Source organism: Lytechinus variegatus, chromosome 6 (assembly GCF_018143015.1).
Source record: "Lytechinus variegatus isolate NC3 chromosome 6, Lvar_3.0, whole genome shotgun sequence".
NCBI lineage: Eukaryota > Metazoa > Echinodermata > Echinoidea > Temnopleuroida > Toxopneustidae > Lytechinus > Lytechinus variegatus.
This window is the reverse complement of record NC_054745.1, coordinates 27,597,701-27,622,465: the sequence shown is the minus strand read 5'-3', so window position 1 is coordinate 27,622,465 and position 24,765 is coordinate 27,597,701. Positions and strand designations below refer to the sequence as shown.

At 37.4% G+C, this 24,765-nt stretch overlaps 1 protein-coding gene and 1 long non-coding RNA gene across 2 annotated transcripts in view; one reads left to right on the top strand and one right to left on the bottom strand.

The window, feature by feature from the left end:
• The window catches only part of LOC121417300 (zinc finger protein 665-like), a 36,278-nt gene continuing 11,513 nt past the window's right edge, over positions 1–24,765 (top strand). The window contains exons 1-2 of the mRNA XM_041610957.1: positions 1–70; positions 24,258–24,424. Coding sequence (XP_041466891.1) covers positions 24,289–24,424 — 136 coding nt within the window. The 5' untranslated portion in view covers positions 1–70; positions 24,258–24,288. The remainder of the gene's footprint in view (positions 71–24,257; positions 24,425–24,765) is intronic.
• LOC121417301 lies at positions 6,835–8,365 on the bottom strand. Its single transcript, XR_005970336.1, has 2 exons — positions 7,614–8,365; positions 6,835–7,013 (listed from the first exon to the last, which is right to left on the bottom strand). It is a non-coding gene; the product is annotated as an uncharacterized LOC121417301 (long non-coding RNA).

The following is a 24,765-nucleotide window of genomic DNA, read 5'->3' as shown; positions in this document are numbered from 1 at the left end:
CCATTAGTATCAACGCAGACTTTTGCGATTTTCCAATGTAGGCCGAGACTATACATGGGAATCATATTTGGTGAGTGCATTTGCTCAGACTGTGCATCGATTAAGCCCTAGCCATTATTGCATTGGCCATTGCCTTGCCCTTGCCTTGGCATATTGCATGTGGACGAGTTCAAACATGATGCAAACGATACCGATGCAACATGCGGCGTGATTCGGATCGGCCAATCCCAGGCTCGGGCCATGCCCCAACCCAGGGAACTCCGGCCCGCGAAGGGCCGTAGCTAGCTCACTGGGTTAGCCATGCCCATGCTAACTCATTCAATGAACAAGGTTATAAAATATCAGACATGATCATATAAGTATAAGTTGCCCCATGGCCAGGACCTCGACACATCTAAATGAGGCCTATCTAATATTAATAAAGTTGTTCTCATCAGTTCATCTCCATGTCATGCATGTGTGGCAAAGTAAGGGTGGTGATGTTTTAGCTATGTGCGAATACGGGGCATCGCGAGCGCTGGTTTTGGTGGCACGGTTTTCGCGCGGGTTTTGCTACGAGTGGCATCGCCTCTGTCTGGGGCGGCTCATTGAAAATGGGGTTTAATGCGCATGCGCACATAGTACGTGCAATCTCGTGCCTTTTAACAGACAGCTGAAGATGTGCTCTTTCTGTACATATAAGTTTCAATGTGGATACTCGCCTGTAAAGTGTGGATACTCGCCTGTAAAGTGTGTAAATCGGAGCTTGAAAGTTCATCAAATTTTTGGACGCGGAAATGTTCGAAATTTTAAAATGCCATGGTGGCATAATCGTGATATAGTCCCCAAATCCAAAAGTGGGGATCATTAGAATCACACCTACCAGAACGTATGAAAATCACTTCCTTTCTCCAGAACACAGTCCCCAACTCTCGCACAGCTCTGTAGCAAAATGATAACACACACAAATGAAACACACTGTATCATGTGTATATAAACACTAGGGTTCTCTCCCTATTATATACTCGTGATACAGTCCCCACTCAATGGGAAATCAAGTTCGATTTTCACGGCGGTGGGGACAGCTTCAACAGTATAGTATACTCGTGATCCAGTCCCCACGCTATGGGATAAACGGTTCGCTTTGTACGCAGTGGGGACAGTTCCAACAGTATAGCTATACTCGTGATACCATCCCCACGCTATGGGATACACAGTTCGTTTGGCACGCAGTGGGGATAGCTCCAACAGTATCATACTCGTGATACCGTCCCCTCACAACATGAAATCGTGCTCGTTCAACAAGGGGATGGGGACAGTTTCCCAATGCAATGTGAAAGCATTTTAGGATATGGCTGCGGAAGTTGGGGGGGGGACTTCAGCCCCTACCTTTTTCCAAACATAAACGTGAAAATATGACCATAGAATTGTGATTTCATGTGCAGCTTCCCCCTTTTGCACCCACAAATGTAATGCACTTTACCCACGAATGTAATAATTTTTGATCGTCCACAGATGAAATAATGACTATTTACCCACAAATGTAATAAATTTGAAGGGATTTTCAGCGAATACTTCTAAACTAAAATCCTATAGAAATGCCTTCATATAGCACAAAAGTTCAAAGTCTTTTTTTCCAGACCCGGTTGATTAATAAATTATAATGTGAGCCCAAAGTCTTTTTTCCAGACCTGGTTGTTTAAAAAATTATATAAGTTCTTTTTTCCAGACCCGGTTGTTTAAATAATTATATGAGTTCGAAGTCTTTTTTTCAGACCCAGTTTTACAAATCATTTCTTAAAGAGTCAAAAAGTAACACAGATCCCCACCCTCTTATTAATGTAAAATAACATGGAAATATAGCGTAGTCTTACATCCAGACCCAGGGTTTTCAAAAAAATGAATACTACTACTAATAAATTAATAATTATATAAATTTATTTGAATGATTCAATTCATAATAATATTAATTTATTAGTAGTAGTATTCATTTTTATTTGAAAGATCTGGGTCTGGATGAAAGACTACGCTATATTTCCATGTTATTTTACATTAATACAAGAGTGGGGATCTTTGTTACTTTTTGACTCTTTAAGAAATGATTTGTAAAACTGGGTCTGAAAAAAAGACTTTGAACTTTTGTGCTATATGAAGGCATTTCTATAGGATTTTAGTTTAGAAGTATTCGCTGAAAATCCCTTCAAATTTATTACATTTGTGGGTAAATTATTTCATTTGTGGACGATCAAAAATTATTACATTCGTGGGTAAAGTGCATTACATTTGTGGGTGCAAAAGGGGGAAGCTGCACATGAAATCACAATTCTATGGTCATATTTTCACGTTTATGTTTGGAAAAAGGTAGGGGCTGAAGGCCCCCCCCAACTTCCGCAGCCATATCCTAAAATGCTTTCACATTGCATTGGGAAACTGTCCCCATCCCCTTGTTGAACGAGCACGATTTCATGTTGTGAGGGGACGGTATCACGAGTATGATACTGTTGGAGCTATCCCCACTGCGTGCCAAACGAACTGTGTATCCCATAGCGTGGGGATGGTATCACGAGTATAGCTATACTGTTGGAACTGTCCCCACTGCGTACAAAGCGAACCGTGTATCCCATAGCGTGGGGACTGGATCACGAGTATACTATACTGTTGAAGCTGTCCCCACCGCCGTGAAAATCGAACTTGATTTCCCATTGAGTGGGGACTGTATCACAAGTATATAATAGGGAGAGAACCCTAGTGTTTATATACACATGATACAGTGTGTTTCATTTGTGTGTGTTATCATTTTGCTACAGAGCTGTGCAAGAGTTGGGGACTGTGTTCTGGAGAAAGGAAGTGATTTTCATACGTTCTGGTAGGTGTGATTCTAATGATCCCCACTTTTGGATTTGGGGACTATATCACGATTATGCCAAAATGGTAAGTAAAACAAGAATCCGATTAGGTATACAATTTGACTGGAAATATATTTGAATTATAAAAAAATCCAAACTTACGCGATTCTGACGCTGCGCAGTCCAGATATAAGAGATGCCAGCTACCCTTGTTACAGCCGGTCTCTCGGCAGTCGAGCTGCCCGATGCGCCTGCGTTTGGCAGGGCGATGCTACCCTTGTCACAGCCGGTCTCTCGGCAGTCGAGCTGCCCGATGCGCCTGCGGTTGGCAGGGTGATGGGAGCGGTCGATAGTGAGTCGTTCATGCTGGATTGAACTAGATCGTAAATTGCTTACTTGATGATTATGTTGTGCCTTTTTTGGGAAATCTCTGTCATTATACCGTAGATAATTATTCTGATATTGATTTTAATACATACATTTGTCACAGAAAGATTTTATCATCCCAAGGTTATGTGACTCAAGTCAAGAGTCTAGTCTAGGTGGTTGATTATCGTTTCATTTGGAAACTGGATTTGCTTTTGACAGTGGAATATCAATGTTGACTTTTCTAAAATTAAATTCATGGGTGGAAATCCCAGGGGGACACGTCCCCCTACCCAAAATAATAGGGGGACATGTAACAATAATACATTTTTTTTTTCTTTTTTGGTCAAACTTTTTGGGGTTAAAATGACCTTACAACAGTTTGGGGATAAACTTTTTTTTTTTAACTTGTCAGAGTTGCCGGCATCCATAGGCGGCGAAAGCTGGGGGAAGTGTACCCCCCCCCCGCCCTTAATTTGAGGTGGGGGACGATCCCCCCCACCTCAATTTTTTTTTTTTGATAACCTTTTTTTTTTCTTTTCTTTTTTTTTTTTGCTTGTCAAATTTAGTTTTCTGCGTCCCCCTATAATTTTTGGTTGATAACCTTTGGTGTATTTTTTTGATTATCAAAATAATTTGGTGGTCCCCCTAAAATTGTTGGCTTTCGCCGCCGATGCCAGCGTCCCCCTACCTTTGGGGCCAATTTCCGCCCATGATTAAAATGCAAAAAATTTGTTGTTTAATTTTTCACTCTCAGAGGAAATATTTCACTTCCACACGGTGTGTCTGGAAAACGAAGACCGGGGACACATATCACACTCGTGTGAAAGCGTTTGTAGTTCACGCACGAAGTGTGTACAAAGCAGTGCAAATTGTGTTCAAAACACGTGCGCGGGTTAGAATGGACTTTGGACCTTGCCCCCTACACATGTTCTCCCATTGACATAACGCATGTCCCCGGTCTTCGATCTTCGTTTTCCAGACCTGTTGTTGGGTGTCTGGAAAACGAAGACAGAAGACCGGGGCCATCGCATCCGTCTAGCTAAAATAAACCATTATTATATTCAGATCAAATTCAGGAATATTCTGATATTGGATATGTAATGAATTATGATTGGTTAATGATTAATTGTATGGGGGTCATTCCACGGGGTTGGGGCAACAGCACTTTTTTGTGTTCCTTATGAATTGTTAGCTTTATCCTGAAAATGTGTTTGGTGTTTTGATGTTGCAATGTGGTTTTGTTGGAAGGCAGTTATGTAAGCAATTACTTGATGCAGAAATAAAAATGTTGAACTGCAAGTATTATTGATGGTGAGACTTTAAATGATGATGTCCAGACTCTTTTTTGGGGTACCAAGTGTGACATCCAAAATGGTCATTTTCAGTTGAAGATATCTAATCAAAAGATAGACTTAGTCAAATTCAAATGGCCATGATTGATAAAGCAACATTTGTTTAATAACAAAACAGTAATGGGATAGCAAATGAAAAGAGACTTCATATCATAAATCATTCCTACAAATCGGCATACCACCGTTACATGCGATGTCCGCGTTAATTTTTTCTGTAACGGCGGTAATGTGGTTAATATCTAAAAATCAGAAATCATTTTTTTCAAAATTATGTGTCAGAAATAAAGGGCATGCAGTAAGCAACTGTTAATCAAAAGATTAGCTTTGAAAACCGATGGTAATGTCATCTAAATTAATCGAGAGTCGCCGATGTTTTGGGCGATGTCCGGGCCAAATTTGTAACGGTGGATCACATTTCATCGCGTATGTAAGGAGACACCGGAGAAGAGACCGTCGTTGTATCAGACGGACGGGTTGTTAGCCGAAATCCACATGCACGCGCACATGAACAGCTATGATAGCGGGCGTTTTGAAGCATTGCAATTGGGAATATTCCTGCAATGTCTATGTAACGGTGGATTGGATATCCACGATGTTTTCCCTTTCAAAGCGACGTAAGTACGGAGATTTATCCCGATACTCGTATTTTGAAACTAGTTAAACCTTATCTTTAAAATGTGGAACTGTATTACCATGCAGAAAGTGTTTTTAAGTTTGAAAAATCTCGCTAATTTTCCATCATCTTTCACTTCGGTCCCACATGTAGCTTCTCGTGTAAGTGAAATATGTGATTGAGACATTGCCGTGTTTGTTCCAGATTTGCTGAATGGTTCCAAAGAAAATAATGCTTTTATTACTGTGATTCCGTGCAAACATGTTTTGAATGGTAGCTGACATTATTCAATCGTAATTTAGTTGATTTTTTTTACACAAAAATATGTTGATTCAATAGGCCAATGGATACTCAGAAACAGCTCTTTCACTGATGATCATGACGGTGACATCTCAAATTTGGTACAAAATTTCTCCTTGTTTAAATTGGCTCCTACTGATTCTAGGTAATATGGGTATCAAAGACCTGATGATCAAATTTGAATTTGCAAAAAAAAATGAGAATTTAGAACCAGTGGCGGCGCCACGGGGGAGGCAGACCCCCCCCCAAAAAAAAAAAAAAAAAAATTTTTTTTTTTGCTCGTCAGCTGATCCCAGCCCGAAAGGAGGGGGGAGGGGCAAAATAATTTTTCTGTTACTACCCCCCCCTACACATAGTAGATGGGCTTTGTGTATGATGAAGCATGGGAATAATTCAATTACTAGTAATTCTTAGCTATAGGCTTAACCTTCCCAAAACTTTTCATCTTGTTGAATGTTGGTATACTTTTTAGCACTCATTCTTTTTCCCTCATTTCTTTCTCCGTTTTTTCAATTGTATTTTTTCATTTCTATATATTCAGTTGTTAAGGATTTTTTTTCAATCGTATTTTAATTTATATTTATTCAATTGTTAGGAGAGGGGGTGGGTATTTGTTTTATCAGAAAGCAAAAGCCTTTGTGATTGTTTTCAATGTGATTTTTTTATTGCAATATAACGACATTTTAAAAACATGTACAAGCGAAGAAAAGAAAAAGTGACACAATCTAGTTTGTTTCACAAGAGTTTATTTGCTGTATCAGAAGGTAAATTGCAGATTTGAATTCCATTAATTCATTTAATTCCAATAAAACATAAATATATTATGTAATTGCTTGAACAATTAAACTTCATAGTTGAAAATTAAATAGGATGGTCATACAAAACTAAATGGAATTGTCGAGATAACCACCCTTGATTATAATGCAGAATAAAATTAGATTAAATTCATCCATTGAGAAACAAAATTAAAGTAAAGATAATTTATGAAAAGGTACCGGTAATGGGCAAGTAATTGTATTGTGAAAACAAAGTAGAACACAAGAAAGCAAATACAAAAACCTTGTATAAAACATAACTTTATATTTAATTTATGAACTAGGAAATGATGAATTCTAATTGCTGTGAAAAAAATACAAAGTGAGGGTGTATTTTGCAAGAACAGATCAGATTCCTTGTCATTGCCCTAGTAATCCACCCCCCTTACTTTAATGAGAAAATGTCAAGACATGTACATGAGTAAATGATTTCATATAATAATATAAAATATCGTGGAAACAATCCAGCAAGTTTTGTTGATTAAAATGTAATAATTTGAATTGTGTAAAAAAATAGTCAAACTTCCAAATACTATTTTTCTCAAATAACTACAGGTAGCCTCTGTTGAAGGTAAAAATGTATATCTTCAGTACATGAAGTGTCAATCTGGTGACCTGTACTCCTGGCCTGATGGCGAGGCACAATTCTACCTCTATCTATTTTGTGACATTGACAGAGTCCTCTTCCACACAGTTGTCATTGGGTCACCGATCATCTTGAAGTTCATAAACTTGTAACCTGAATGCAGAGAGAAATATTGCATGTTATTTCTTATTGTCAGGTTTAGTGTACAGTACAGTGTAATACTTTTTTTTTGCATTTGCCAGTAAGAAGTTTACCAGAGAGTTTTTAACCAAAGGAAAAGATTAGGTGTAGTTTGCAGTGTTATTCTTGAACATTTATTAGAATAGCTTAGTAGAAATAGTACATTTTACTTTCTTGTTCAAACAACAGGTGTAAGTTTTTTTAATTCAATTTGTCCACTAAGTACTTTACAATTGTCCTTTTGGCATGCTGAATCTTACTGTTTTATCCAATGCATTTATTCCAGTGATGACATGATTATATTTTAATTAATGTCACAACTACATTACCATGTAACTGAGGTAAAATAAGTTACATGTAGAGTAAACAAATTGAACAAGTTATATGTGTAAGGTATTAATGCATTGTCCATGAATTGCATGCCAACTTTGTGTTGTTTTGTCTTGAAAAACCATACATGTAGCTTAGAACTAAACTAGTACCTTTTCCCTACATCTTTTTCACCCGAGTATTGTATCAAAGGTATCAAAATTATAATCGTGTACATGTATGAATAAAAAAAAAACATTTTACCTGTTCATTGATGCATTTTAGAAGCTTGCCTGTAGATGTTGTATTTCTACACTTGAGTAAGATGAGTTAACTCGCATTAGTGTGTTGATACTAAAAGAATGGCAAGTACATGTAATACTATTCAATATGATCATTACAAGGACATGATGTCCATGTAACGGAGGTATGTACATTTGAAAGTAATATCGTGAAGGAGATATTTTAAAGTAATAAAGATTTGGAGATCATAAGCTAGCACTCTTTTGTTCTTTTCCCCTTTAGACAGAAACATTTGTTTCCAGAGATAGACGGAAGTGGAACCTTGAGGATTACCTTAGTATTATTTTAAATATAAATTTATCAATAATTTTGTACATTTTTCCTTGTTTAAACTCTAATTTAAATTGCTTTTATTTGCAAAGAATTTGACATGAAAAATGTTTTTTAGTATAATCAATTGATCTTGTGCAAATATTCTAAGGCATGAAGTGGAATTTGGTGTTTAATGGCCATTAATGGACCTTAACTTAGCAATGCTTCAAAGTATACCTCTGTTACTGAGACATGATGTCCATGTAACGGTGGTATATACATTTGAAAGTAATATCTTGAAGGAGTTATTTTAAAGTAAAAAGAATTGGAGATCATAAGATAGCACTGTTTTGTTTTTTCCCTTTAGGCAGAAACGTAAATGTTTCCAGAGGTAGACGGAAGTGGAAACTTGAGGATTATCGTAGTATGATTTTAAATATAATTTGTCAATAATTTTGTACATTTTTGTCTCACCTGCGAAGCAAAGTGAGACTATAGGCGCCGCTTTTCCGACGGCGGCGGCGACGGCGGCGGCGGCGGCGTCAACATCAAATCTTAACCTGAGGTTAAGTTTTTGAAATGACATCATAACTTAGAAAGTATATGGACCTAGTTCATGAAACTTGGCCATAAGGTTAATCAAGTATTACTGAACATCCTATTAGAGTTTCATGTCACATGACCAAGGTCAAAGGTCATTTAGGGTCAATGAACTTAGACCATGTTGGAGGAATCAACATCGAAATCTTAACCTGTGGTTAAGTTTTTGAAATGTCATCATAACTTAGAAAATATATGGACCTAGTTCATGAAACTTGGACATAAGGTTAATCAAGTATCACTTAACATCCTGCATGAGTTTCACGTCACATGACCAAGGTCAAAGGTCATTTAGGGTCAATGAACTTTGGCCGAATTGGGGATATCTGTTGAATTCCCATCATAACTTTGAAAGTTTATGGATCTGATTCATGAAACTTGGACATAATAGTTATCAAGCATCACTGAAAATTTTGTGCAAGTTTCAGGTCTCATGATTAAGGTCAAAGGTCATTAGGGTCAATGAACTTTGGCCGAATCGGGGGTATCTGTTGAATTACCATCATAACTTTGGAAGTTTATTGGGCTAGTTCATTAAACTTGGACATTAGAGTAATCAAGTATCACTGAACATCCTGTGCACGTTTCAGGTCACATGACCAAGGTCAAAGGTCAATGAACTTTGGCCGAATTGGGTGTATCTGTTGAATTACCATCATAACTTTGAAAGTTTATGGATCTGATTCATGAAACTTGTACATAAGAGTAATCAAGTATCACTGAATATCCTGTTTGAGTTTCAGGTCACATGATCATGGTCAAAGGTCATGTAAGGTCAATGAACTTTGGCCATGTTGGGTTTTTTGGTGAATAACCATCATATCTCTGTAAGTTTATTGGTCTAGTTCATAAAAAGTGGACATAAGAGTAACCATGTATCACTGAACATCTTGTGCGAGTTAGAGTAGTATTCAAAGTCAGCATTGCTGCTATATTGAACCGCGTGATGCAGGTGAGACGGCCAGAGGCATTCCACTTGTTCCTTGTTTAAACTCTAATTTAATTTGCTTTTATTTGCAAAGAATTTGACATGCAAAATGTTTTTCTTTAGTGTAATCAATTGATCTTGTGCAAATATTCTAAGGCATGAAGTGGAATTTGGTGTGTAATGGCCATTAATGGACATTAACTTAACATTGCTTCTAAGTATACCTCTGTTACTGAGACATGATGTCCATGTAACGGTGGTAACACCAAAAATAGAAGGTTATGCCAGAAAGAGTAGTTTAGTTTTTCCAAAGAGAATATTCCATTCTGTTGAGGCATGACTTCTCTCAACTATTTAGTTCTACATGCCATCATAAATTCAATTTTCTAGACTGGTGAGAAAAAAGAACGACACAGAACATGGCACTGGTATACACACAGAGCATCAAGTTCCATTTACTGATGCTAAATCTTTCAAAATATATATGCCATGTTGAAAAGTGTGGAATAAAGTGACTAACAATGTTGTTAGCAAAATATTTATCAAGAGTAATGGAGATCAACCCCTTTATTTTGACAGTGGGAGAGCATAGTCTTAGTAAGGATGATAAATGATGTCCATGTAACGGTGGTATTTTGTCAAATCTTATTTCTCAGTTTACTCCAATATGCAGGGTGGTATGAAATGCCTGTAAGTGGATTTAGTTGAAGGATTGTCCCATGAAACATATAAGAAATAAAACATTTCATTTATTACATTTCTATTTTTTGACCCTGATGTCACAATTTTTGCCCCAACCCCATGGAATGACCCATGGATATCGTAATGTGAATGATAATTGAGTGAGCAATATATCGTGCTCAGCTCAGCTGGCATTAAAATTTTATACCATTGACATAACGCATGTCCCCGGTCTTCGATCTTCGTTTTCCAGACCTGTTGTTGGGTGTCTGGAAAACGAAGACAGAAGACCGGGGCCATCGCATCCGTCTAGCTAAAATAAACCATTATTATATTCAGATCAAATTCAGAAATATTCTGATATTGGATATGTAATGAATTATGATTGGTTGATAAGTTAATGATTAATTGTATGGATATCGTAATGTGAATGATAATTGATTGAGCAATATATCGCGCTCAGCTCAGCTGGCATTAAAATTTCACACCATTGACATAACGCATGTCCCCGGTCTTCGATCTTCGTTTTCCAGACCTGTTGTTGGGTGTCTGGAAAGAGAGATAGAGGAAGAGGGGAAAAGAAGAGAATAAAGAGAGAGAGAGAGTGGAAGGGGGAGGGAGAGAAGAAAAAAAGATTAAAAGAGAAAAAAGGGGAAAGGAAAGAAAAAGAAAGAGGGATAAGTAATGGGGGGAAAGAGAAAAGAAACGAAAAGGGGGAAAAGAAGAAGAAAAAATAGGAAGAGAATAATATTAAAAAGAGAGAAAGATGGGAAGAAAGATAAGAAAGAGAGAGATGGAAATGAATGTCGAATGTCCCATTGGGGGATTTGAAATCTCATCTTTTTTAGGTTGGAATATCAAAAATGTTCAGTTTAATCGTTGAAATATGTATCTTCTTAATGGCTAACTTTTCGACCAGGCCATAATATGTAACATTTCTGCTCGCGCTTCGCGCTCGTGGTAATTATCTAGTTACATACGCGTCCTGTTCAGGTTCACAAACATTGCCCAGAATGTTAAATTTTCAGGACAATATACATGAAATTTGATTTTTAGCTTGCATATGGCTTATGAGATTTAACACATTTATGTTGCTTATAAAGTAAATCTAGGAAATTACTGTCAGGACATGGGCGTTTGCCCCTTCCCCCCAACAAAAAAGAGAGAATCAACGCTTAGAAAAAATAGAGAGAAATTAAAGGGATATTAGGATGAAATATACTATTATTTTCCAAATATCATGTCAAAATCTATAATACTATCACAACCTTGTATTTTTGTAATAAAAGTGTCAACATATTTGCTTGCTCGCTTCGCTCACTGCCAACTTCTTATCAGTTTTATGCGATACGCCATATCGAGCCCCCTCGAAATTGTTGGCTCATTACGGCACTTGGACAAATCAACTTTGAGCGGCCGATCGGGGAAAATATAGATGAAAAAATGGCCCCTCCCCCATTGGCGGAAGCTGGGACCGCCCCTAACTTAGGCTTTCAAGATAAAATACAGGGAAAAAAATCAGATCGCGCTTCGGGTTCTCATTATTTATTCAGGCCTTGTGAGATACCTCAATGTGTTTTTCAAGAATAAAATCTCAGATTTTCTTTAACGTCTACCCCCCATTTCATCTATTTTTATATCTTGGTGCCCTCGATCCCCCCCCTGCACCCATGCTGAATAAATATGCCACTGATGAGGATAATTAGTCGAGATTGCATATTCCCTAGAGGTTATCATTAATGATATTGAAGGGTATACTAAAACAACAGTACAGAAACTACAGCTCCGGTTTACAATATTCTGGTAGGGCTTAATCTGGTGAGAAGTTAAACCAAATTGAAACCCCCAAAATCACTCGTGCTTCGCGCTCCCACTGATATTACATCATGGGCGGAAATCCCAGGGGGAAAGGGGGGGGGGGGAACGTGTCCCACCTACTCAAAATAGTCGGGGGGACACAATATAAAATGTCCCCCTACTATTTTGGTCTTTTATAATCATAGAAATACATTATTCTAAATCGAAATAAAACATGTATTTTGGGACGAGATGACCTTAATTTGGCGATGATAACCCTTTTTTTTGCTTGTTATATTTTCCCGCCCCTTCTCCCCATAGGCGGATCCAGGGGGCCGAGCTCCCCCCCTTGGCGGAGCAAAAAAAGAAAAAAAAAGGAAAGAAAGAAGAAAAAAGGATGAAAAAGAGAGGAGAAAAGGAAGAGAAGGACGACGAAGGCATGAAATAAGATGAGGGGAAGACTTGGAAAATAAAAAGAATCTTTAATGCAACTATATAAAACTTTCGCTCGCGCTTCGCGCTCGCATTGCCTATTAGGTGATTTACATATCTTGCTCAAAATGTAGTTCGAATATCAAGTTTGGAAGTCAATATACAACACATATATATTTCACCTCGGAAATCGAACTTTCATTATTTTGTGTAATTTAAAAATTGGTTTTTGAAAAGTGCTCTGTAAAAATGTCAATTTTATGGTTTGAATGTTAACATTTGCTGCTTGCGCTACGCGCTCGCAAATTTTGATTTATCATGTACCTATATTTTCGTGTATTCCATAAAGTTTTCAAAATATCCCTTTTCTTGTCTGATTGTTAAGACGCATCAGCTAGCGTGCTGCACGCTCGCATTTTGATTGGCGAGTTATATAAATGTTTCAATATAGTTTATACAACAAACTACTTAAAATCCCCTTTTCATGACAGTTTATCAAAAATTATAGGTCGCGACTTGCGCTCGCATTAATGGTTACAAATATATTAACTGATGCATCCTATTCATAATCACAAAAGTGAAATGTCCAGTTTTTATGCCATGATATCATCAGATTTTGTGCCCTCAATAGGCATTAATAAATATGATATCAATTTAATAATTAAATTGTCCCTTTGTTTCATCTCACGCTTAGCAAGATTAATAGGAAGATAGTCATCATTTTCATATGATGGCATGTCGTAAGGATGTCCCGGTCCTATGTCAAAACTCAAAGTCTTAGTAATATCAGCTCTTTTTTAAGTGCGATCCATATCCACCTTACAATTTTTTTACAAAGTGCTAGAAATATAAAGCTGAAATTGACTCTCTTTTTTCAGATCGGACTATCAAAGTTTCATGATTTTCATGATTAAAGTTGTATTTAGAATGCCTAGATTCTAGGTCTAAATATGAAACACACTCGAGCATGTTTATTCAGATACCCAACTTTCTCTAATTTAAATCATTATCCATTTTCAGATCACAATATTAAACAATTTTCTGCTCGCGCTTTGTGCTCGCATTATTAATGTAGGAAGACCCCATATTACTCATCCTTTTGATGATTTACAAAACATGAACAGAGTGGCCCCCTTTTAGGTCTAAATCTCATTTTTTTTTAGGATTTACAAATCATGAATAGAGTGTCTCGTTCAGTAAATATCATGGAACTAAATCTAGAAATTTTCCGCTCGCGCTTCGCGCTTGATTTATTTGTTTTCTCATATACCTATTCTGCTTGAGTTAATAAAAAAGTGCTTAGAATTTCCTTTCTTTGGGTGAAAATTTCGAAGAGATTCAGCTCGCGCTTCGCGCTCGCATTATTTGATTGTCAAATCAAATGTAACAGGTATTTTTTTCATCAGTTCATTTCCCCTCGCGCTTTGCGTTCGTAGTAATTATTAAGTTGCATACATGTCTTTTTCAGGATAACAAACATTGCCCAGAATCAGTTCAACTTTAAAATTTCCCAAAAAATTAGCTCGCGCTTCACGCTCGCATCATATAAATGAGGATTATGATATTATGTATTAATTTATGAGAATAAAGCCAAGAAGTGACTAATAAGGACTACCCCTTCAAAGAAACAAACAAAAATTATCTTCGAGCTGCCGATCGGGGAAAATATGGCTGAAAACAAATTTCCGCCCCACCCCCCCCCCCTATTGGCGAAGGCTGGAACCGCCCCTGTGTCCCCCTACCTTTTGGTATTTATGTATTCATGGATTTTTTTTCAAGAACACATTAAAAAGTGGTCTTTATTTCTTTTTTAATGTCATTATAAGATAATTTAAGTTAGTCTGACCGGTAGGGAGTTGGCGCCATTTTTCGAAAAGTACACATGGGCGCCAAACATCAGATCAAATTTGCTCCCCCTCCCTCCCCTTGAAATCCTGGATCCGCGCCTGCATGGGTTCTATAACAATAACCCATTAGGGCAATCACCCCCTGACAACTACTTCAAGGAAAATATTATCCCCATATTTTTTTACCGCCGGGGACTGTTACCCCCCCCCAGAAATTTACTCTCCAGACAATTGTCCCAGATAATTATGAAAATAATAATTGTGAAAATGCCTTAACGTGACGACATGGCGTGGTACTTTATCTTACCATGTCTTAATTAATCATTGGCGGCCGAAGGCAAAACATTTAGGGGGATCCACCTGAAACTTTGGGATGGACACAGGTAAAAAATTGACAAGCAAATCAACCAAAATTTTAGGAGGGACCACCAAAATATTTTGACAAGGAAAAAAAAGGAAGGTTATCAACCAAAATTAGGGGGGGGGGCAAAAATATTTTAGGGTGGTCTACCTCAATTTAGGGAGAGGGGACGTAGAAAAGATATTGACGACCAAAAAAAGGTTCTCAACTAAAAATTTAGGGGGGAAAGCCCCCCCCCCCACTTCCGCCGCTAAGTAATTAATAAGCTTATTATTTCGACATAGCGATATATTCTATCTTGTCAAGTCCATATGTCCACATGGCGAGATATGAAGTGTACAAGTCCCGGCAAGAATCCCGATGAATCGCCATGTTCTCGTCATGTTGACTGTTGACACATAACTTTTTATAAGTGGACTGACTTGGCAGGATAACGTATCTCGCCATGCGGACATAATAATCTTATTTAGTCGATATGGCAAGATAAAGTATCTCGCCATGTCGTCAAGTCGATGGCATTTTAGAGGCTCCGTATGGCGTCTAGAGGGTACATTTCCGGGGGGTAACAGTCCCCGACGATAAAAATATGGGGATAATATTTTCCTTGAAGTAGATGTCAGGGGGCGATTGTCCAGTGGGTCATCGTTATAGAACCCCATGGACTCGTATCATTGACCTCTTTATAACATGAATTTCATTATATTGTCATGATGATAATTTTACACACACCGCGGACTATCGGACCCGCGGTCTATCGGGCCCGCGGTCTATCGGACCCGCGGACTATCGGGCCCGCGGTCTATCGGACCCGCGGTCTAACGGACCCGCGGTCTATCGGGCTGTAACCGAAAAGTCTGAGATTAGTTGATCCGGATTCAAAGCGGTGTACTCAACCCACTTCGAGAAGAGGGTTACAAACGGAGTTACTCCGCACCGGAAATGCGGTATGCACTTATCGCTGTGATCTCGCAGCACGTATGGCGCGAACTCGCTTGGAAACCATGGCAACAACTGCGGATACACCGCTGCGGTGTTTGCCAATATGAAAGCGGGTTTAAAGTCGGTCCGCAGTACAAGCGTATAAACTCAATCGGGAGTTATTCCGGAGTAACTCAACTTCGCCTTCAGTATGAAAACGGTATAAATGTCGTCCGCCGTCGATTCCCAGAGAGGGTTAGCCGATTCTGCGGTGCAAGATAGACCATAAAAGCCAATTCTGCATCGGCTTATGGTTCTGAGCCAAAAGCCGATGCACGTGTAAACAGGGCTTCCAAACGCGTACTGAATGTTGCTGTCTCGAAATGTACGCGTGGGAACGTCTCGGCCGGTTTAACCGCAAAGTAGTAAGCAAGCGACGCACTATTGTTTCATGTTCGCCGACCGTATGGAAAATACATTCACAAGGGCGCGCTTGCCACCTGTCTTAGGTCGATGACATTGCTTTCTATTACAATTAGGTTTATTTTATACGGAGTTTTTAATGGGATGGTCCGGGCTGAAAGTATGTATAGCTTAATGAATAGAGTAGAATTCACGAGTATAATACCGAAAATTTCATCAAAATCGGATAACAAAGTTATTGAATTTTAAAATTTAGCAATATTTTGTTCGATCAATTATCATTCACATCACGACATCCATACAATTAATCATTAACTTATCAACCAATCATAACTGATTACATATCCAATATCAGAATATTCCTGAATTTGATCTGAATATAATAATGGTTTATTTTAGCTAGACGGATGCGATGGCCCCGGTCTTCTGTCTTCGTTTTCCAGACACCCAACAACAGGTCTGGAAAACGAAGATCGAAGACCGGGGACATGCGTTATGTCAATGGTGTAAAATTTTAATGCCAGCTGAGCTGAGCACGATATATTGCTCAATCAATTATCATTCACATTACGATATCCATACAATTAATCATTAACCAATCATAATTCATTACATATCCAATATAATATTCCTGAATTTGATCTGAATATAATAATGGTTTATTTTAGCTAGACGGATGCGATGGCCCCGGTCTTCTGTCTTCGTTTTCCAGACACCCAACAACAGGTCTGGAAAACGAAGACCGGGGACATGCGTTATGTCAATGGTATAAAATTTTAATGCCAGCTGAGCTGAGCGCGATATATTGCTCAATCAATTATCATTCACATTACGATATCCATACAATTAATCATTAACTTATCAACCAATCATAATTCATCACATATCCAATATCAGAATATTCCTGAATTTGATCTGAATATAATAATGGTTTATTTTAGCTAGACGGATGCGATCCCCGGTCTTCTGTCTTCGTTTTCCAGACACCCAACAACAGGTCTGGAAAACGAAGATTGAAGACCGGGGACATGCGTTATGTCAATGGTATAAAATTTTAATGCCAGCTGAGCTGAGCGCGATATATTGCTCAATCAATTATCATTCACATTACGATATCCATACAATTAATCATTAACCAATCATAATTCATTACATATCCAATATCAGAATATTCCTGAATTTGATCTGAATATAATAATGGTTTATTTTAGCTAGACGGATGCGATGGCCCCGGTCTTCTGTCTTCGTTTTCCAGACACCCAACAACAGGTCTGGAAAACGAAGATTGAAGACCGGGGACATGCGTTATGTCAATGGTATAAAATTTTAATGTCAGCTGAGCTGAGCGCGATATATTGCTCAATCAATTATCATTCACATTACGATATCCATACAATTAATCATTAACCAATCATAATTCATTACATATCCAATATCAGAATATTCCTGAATTTGATCTGAATATAATAATGGTTTATTTTAGCTAGACGGATGCGATGGCCCCGGTCTTCTGTCTTCGTTTTCCAGACACCCAACAACAGGTCTAGAAAACGAAGATCGAAGACCGGGGACATGCGTTATGTCAATGGTATAAAATTTTAATGCCAGCTGAGCTGAGCGCGATATATTGCTCAATCAATTATCATTCACATTACGATATCCATACAATTAATCATTAACTTATCAACCAATCATAATTCATCACATATCCAATATCAGAATATTCCTGAATTTGATCTGAATATAATAATGGTTTATTTTAGCTAGACGGATGCGATGGCCCCGGTCTTCTGTCTTCGTTTTCCAGACACCCAACAACAGGTCTGGAAAACGAAGATCGAAGACCGGGGACATGCGTTATGTCAATGGTATAAAATTTTAATGCCAGCTGAGCTGAGTGCGATATATTGCTCAATCAATTATCATTCACATTACGATATCCATACAATTAATCATTAACATATCAACCAATCATAACTGATTACATATCCAATATCAGAATATTCCTGAATTTGATCTGAATATAATAATGGTTTATTTTAGCTAGACGGATGCGATGGCCCCGGTCTTCTGTCTTCGTTTTCCAGACACCCAACAACAGGTTTGGAAACCGAAGACCGAAGACCGGGGACATGCGTAATGTCAATGGTAGTAAAATAGTTGCAAACGCCAGTTTAAGTTGAGTCTGCTTGTACGTGATTGCGCAGTATGAGGTGTATTGTATGCAAGTTTTCATTTTTATGACAGTTTTGAGAATTGCAATGGCTGAATTCCGTGGGTGAAATAAATTATGTACGTTATAATTGTTAGGTATTAATTATGCCCTAGTTGATAACGATATCCTTACAATTAATCATTAACTTATCAACCAATGATAACTGATTACATATCCAATATCGGAATATTCCTGAATTTGATCTGAATATAATAATGGTTTATTTTAGCTAGACGGATGCGATGGCCCCGGTCTTCTGTCTTCGTTTTCCAGACACCCAACAACAGGTCTGGAAAACGAAGATCGAAGACCGGGGACATGCGTTATGTCAATGGGAGAACATGTGTAGGGGGCAAGGTCCAAAGTCCATTCTAACCCGCGCACGTGTTTTGTACACACTTTGCACTGCTTTGTACACACTTCGTGCGTGAACTACAAACGCTTTCACACGAGTGTGATATGTGTCCCCGGTCTTCGGTCTTCGTTTTCCAGACACCCAACAACAGGTCTGGAAAACGAAGATCGAAGACCGGGGACATGCGTTATGTCAATGGTATAAAATTTTAATGCCAGCTGAGCTGAGCGCGATATATTGCTCAATCAATTATCATTCACATTACGATATCCATACAATTAATCATTAACATATCAACCAATCATAACTGATTACATATCCAATATCAGAATATTCCTGAATTTGATCTGAATATAATAATGGTTTATTTTAGCTAGACGGATGCGATGGCCCCGGTCTTCTGTCTTCGTTTTCCAGACACCCAACAACAGGTTTGGAAACCGAAGACCGAAGACCGGGGACATGCGTAATGTCAATGGTAGTAAAATAGTTGCAAACGCCAGTTTAAGTTGAGTCTGCTTGTACGTGATTGCGCAGTATGAGGTGTATTGTATGCAAGTTTTCATTTTTATGACAGTTTTGAGAATTGCAATGGCTGAATTCCGTGGGTGAAATAAATTATGTACGTTATAATTGTTAGGTATTAATTATGCCCTAGTTGATAACGATATCCTTACAATTAATCATTAACTTATCAACCAATGATAACTGATTACATATCCAATATCGGAATATTCCTGAATTTGATCTGAATATAATAATGGTTTATTTTAGCTAGACGGATGCGATGGCCCCGGTCTTCTGTCTTCGTTTTCCAGACACCCAACAACAGGTCTGGAAAACGAAGATCGAAGACCGGGGACATGCGTTATGTCAATGGGAGAACATGTGTAGGGGGCAAGGTCCAAAGTCCATTCTAACCCGCGCACGTGTTTTGTACACACTTTGCACTGCTTTGTACACACTTCGTGCGTGAACTACAAACGCTTTCACACGAGTGTGATATGTGTCCCCGGTCTTCGGTCTTCGTTTTCCAGACACCCCTTCCACATTGCTCTATTGTCTATTTTTTTTTCTATGTTATTCATTTTTTTTCTATTTTATTATAATTATTTTTTTTTTTCAAGAAGGGTGCAGGGGGGGTTGTGTTCATAAGTTGAAATGGGGATGGGATTTGTATAAGTTTTTGTGTCACTTTTGTTCTCTTGTTTTGAGTGTTGGAGCTTTGATGCCTGTTTTTGTTGCTGTTCAGAGCTTTATTTATGTGCAGTGATTTCACGCTAGAATATGAACTTATTTTTCATAAAAAAAGGAGTGCTCGAACATGGCCTTTGTTGTAATCATACATATCTAAGAAATGCATATATTAAAGCTTAATTTTTATGTTTCCTTCTTGATACTTGAATTACATGCAATGCTACATCATTACACCCTCAGACTCTGCTGCTCATCCTTCCTAAAAAAAATTGTAATCGAATGCCCACGGTCTCCAAAATGAAAGCTACATTATCCATCTATAAACAAATTGTTGAAACAATAAAATACATAAAGAATTGGTGAAACAATCAAATACATCAGAAAAGCACACTTGTATTTTTATACCATACAAAGTACATGTACAAAAGGAATGATATTTTTCATTTGTAAAAAAAAGACCCCATACATACATGTACACAATACTAAAGTTGAAAAAGAGCTAATTGTAATTTATATCAGAAAAACAAAGAAATACATTAGAAATTACAAAAACAATACTTTAAACTAATTTATTTAGGAAATTATCTACATGATGCTGTTTTGATGCCAACTAAATTATATACAAATTATCTCTCATTATCACCTTCATTTGGCAAAAAAAAGAGGCGAGTAATTGTAATTTGCATAATTAATTAGAATTAATTAAAAGAAATTATTTTACACATAATAAGAAAAATTACCAAGTGAAATGATTACACATCAATTGAGTTTTCTTTCACCTTTCCATTGATACCTAAATTACTTCAAAGGGCTCAAAAACAAAGAAGTTAGAGCCCGTTGAAGACTTGGGTTCAAAATGGTCACAAAATGCCCGAAATGGTCACAAAAATCGGTTATGCACTCCATTGACTTTACATTAAGACAATGACCACAAATTTGGATAAATATGCGCGACTTAAACTGGAATAACTTTATAATTTCTTGTTGAAAATTTGAGTTCTTGGTATCATTTGAAAGGTCTTTTTAAGGGCTTTCAAATGATACCAAATTCATTGAGATTTGAGGATTTTCATTTTATTTGTCACATACCTAGATGTTTGGCTTATTTTCTCTTTTTCTTTTGGACAAAATATGCTTGATTTTCTTACACTCTAGTCTCACTCTCAGTTCATCATCTAACCATGGACCCTACCACAAATGATCTAACGCACTCATTCAATGAACAAGGTTATGATATAACCTTGTTCTCACTTATATGTGTGGCAAAATAAGGGTGGCAATGTTTGGCTTATTTTCTCTTTTTCTTTGGGGCAAATGCTTGATTTTTTTACACTGACAGTCTCCATTACACCTATTATTCATACAACTTGACTCTTATTTAAATTTGATTCTTTAAATTATTTTTTTCTTAATTAAAAATAGAGATCAAAAAATGAAAATTTTCTTGCCATATTACTTTCCACCAATAGAGGGTGTACAAAAAATTATGCCCCAAATTCAAGTTTTTGAGCGCTCTGGTGAATACAAAAATTATTCACAAGTTACTAATGAAAATAAATTGCAACTGTATGGAAATTAGTAATTTTGGTCACAAAAGTGATATTCATTTTTATGATTTTTTAAAGTGTGTGCTCTGTACAACATTGGCATACCATAGTCCTACCTGTAGATTCCCCACAGGCAGGGTGGTAGCAGTGAACAAGTGATCTAACGTTACCTTGGCTCTTATGTAAATTTAATTCTTTAATTCATTTTTTTTAAATTAGAAATAGAGATTTATTTAAAAAATGAAAGTTTTCTTGCCATAATTCCACAATTTCCACCAATAGAGGGCGTACACAAAAATTGTATACATTTGTAATTCTGAAGCTTCGTTGTTCCGAAGGTTTGTATATTCCGAAGGTTCGTATTTCCGAAGGCGAAGGTGCGTAATTCCAAAGGTTCATAAGTCCGAAAACGAAATGAGGTTCGTAATTCCGAAAGTTCGTTAATCCGAAAACGAAGTGAGGTTCGTAATTCTGAAGTTTCGTTAATCCAAAAACAAAATGGGGTTCGTTAGTTCGTAAACGTAATGATTAATGAACTTTATTTCATTTTCTGACTGACGAACCTTCGGAACATCGAAACTTATTTCGTTTTCGGATTATTGAACCTTCGGAATATCGCCACAAATGTTCGGATTAACCCTTTCACGTTTTCGGATTAACGAACGTCAAGGTATATTACGAACCTTCAGAATTACGAAGTGTAACCCACCAAAATATGCCCAAAATTCAAGTTTTTAGCGCTCTGGTGAATACAAAAATTATTCCTAAGTTACTTATGAAAATATATTGTGACTGCATCGAAATTAGTGACAAAAGTGATTTTTGTCTCGCCTGTATAGCAGTGGGAGACTATAGACCAGTTCGTAGTTACTTCATGGGCAATTTTGGTCAAATGACCTTTCATTTCTTTCATCATGATAAGCAGATTTCAAAGCAAGATATTACGTAAGCTTGCCTTACATAGCAGGATGAAGAAATTGAATAGACCAGGTGACTAGAATAGCACACCAATGAACACTTAATGAAGGTATTTGTTGCATTCCTACTTTGAATGCATATCTTAGCATGTTGCACATTGTACTTGACAAACTGAAATACCAGTCATTCGTGGAAGCATTGTTTTTTGTGGATGTAAATGAAAACGACAATTCAAAAGAATATATGAATAATCAAGACATCAAAGTTGGTGCTTATCTCATTAGATTTTAAAGCACCATGTCACTTTAGTACAAATGACCTTCTTCTGATTATGCGTAGAATCTTTTGATCATGCACAGAAAGGAACTACGAACTGGCTTATTGGCGCCGCTTTCCCGACGGCGGCGTCAACACCAAATCTTAACCGAAGCCCGAAGGTAAAGTCTTGGCTAATCCCATCGGAATACAATTAATGGATAATGTCTGTAGCGTATTCAATGAGGATGAGATATTAGCATAACTTAGAAAGTGTATGGAGCTAGTTCATGAAACTTGGCCATAAGCTTAATCAATTATTACTGAACATCCTGCCCTAGTCTTATGTCACATGACTAAGGTCAAAGGTCATTAGGGTGAATGAACTTAGACCAAATTGGGGGTACATGTATATGTTGAATTACCATTGTAACTTTGAAAGTTTATGGATCTGATTCATGAAACTTGAAAATGATAGTAATCAAGTATCACTGAACATCCTGTTAGAATTTCAGGTCACACGATTAAAGTCAATGGTCATGTAGGGTCAATGAACTTTGGCCAGATTGGGGGTATTTTGTTGAATTACCATCATAACTTTGAAAGTATATTGGTCTAGTTCATTAAACTTGGCCATAGAGTAATTAAGTATCACTGAACATCCTGTGCGCATTTCAGGTCACATGATCAAGGTCAAATGTCATGTAAGGTCAATGAACTTTGGCCACATTGGGGGTATTTGTTGAATTACCATCATATCTCTGTAAGTGTATTGGTTTATAAAACATGTCAAATAAGGGTAACCAAGTACCACTGAACATCTTGTGCGAGTTATAGTAGTTTTAATGTCAGCACTGCTGCTATGTTGAATCGGGTGATGCAGGTGAGACTGCCAGAGGCATTCCACTTGTTTTCTCAAGACTAGACAAATGTGTTTAATTTATGTCCCCCCCAAGCATTTTCCCCGGGACTATTTAAAGTATCACCTGATGATTTTTGGATGACACTTATTGACAATGTATATTGTATTCCTTCGTGGTTTTTTAACCCTACCTGCACAAGCGACAACTTGTGTAGGGGCCAAAACGTTTAAATGAGCAAGTGAAAGGGGGTCAAAAGTTTAGGGGGTGTTTGCAAATAATTTGGTCACACATGTGTAAAACAATGCATTTGACTGCCCCCCCAAAGGTCGTTAAGGGTCCATGAACATTGGCCAAGTTTGGGGTATTTGTTGAATTCCCATCTTAACTTTGAAAGTTTATAGATCTAGTTCATGAAATTCAGACATAAAGAGTAATTAAGAATCCTTGAACATCCTGTGCGAATTTCAGGTCATAGGTCATTTAGGGTCAACAAACTTTGGTAATGTTGAGGGTATTTGTGGGAATGTCATAACTTAAATAAAACGTTTATTGATCTAGTCCATGAAACTTGGACATAAGAGCAACCATGTATCCCTGAATATCCTGGGCACATTTCAGGTCACATGATTAAGATCAAAGGTCATTTAAGGTCATTGAACTTTGGCCATGTTGGGGTATAACTTAATTGGCATCATACCTTAGAAAGTTTATGGATCTACATGTAGTTCATGAAACATGAACACAAGGGTAATTTTTGATTACTAATCAAGTATGAATTATTGTTTTGCACACATTGTGGGTCACAATCATGGTCGATGGTCATTTTGGATCAATGGACAGAGTATTTCATTATCATATGAATATTTTCCTTTGTGAATAATTATTCAAGAGCTGTTTTCAAAGTCAGCACTGCTGCGCATCGGATTGCGTAATGCAGGCGAGACTTCGAGAGGCGTTCCACTTGTTTTTTTTTTTTTAAGAGCTTTCTCACAGGTTCTGTCTCCATCTTATCCTAGGTACAGAGTTAACTTGTATAGTCAAATCACCATGCCTCTGCCAAAGACAGATGAATGTTCAGATGTCCAGGTTTACTTCACAGCCAATGAATGGGCAGATATCAGCGATTACGAAAGGATCTGTATCCAGAATGTCAAGGAAAACTATGAGATGATGATAGAAGTTGGTAGGTGCAGTAATTTGTCAGAAGAACCTTTGTCCATTCATTGGAAAATAAAAAATTTAGTCAATAAAATTTGGTTCCTTAGATTAATTCAAGACCTGGGCCCGTATTCAATTTGATTCTTAGGTCAGAATATTTTACTGTATTTTACTGGGCATTTTGGTTCAAGTAAAATACTTCTTTGGTATTCAACTGTATTTTTAGCTAAGTATTTTTCTTAAATCTAAGTCGGCCACCTACCAGACTTAAGACTGGCCTGTGTGCAATATATTAGTTGTGATACACGCAGTCATACATACTGCACACAAATTGATACAATCATTGCACGTTTCTTGGCTCAAATA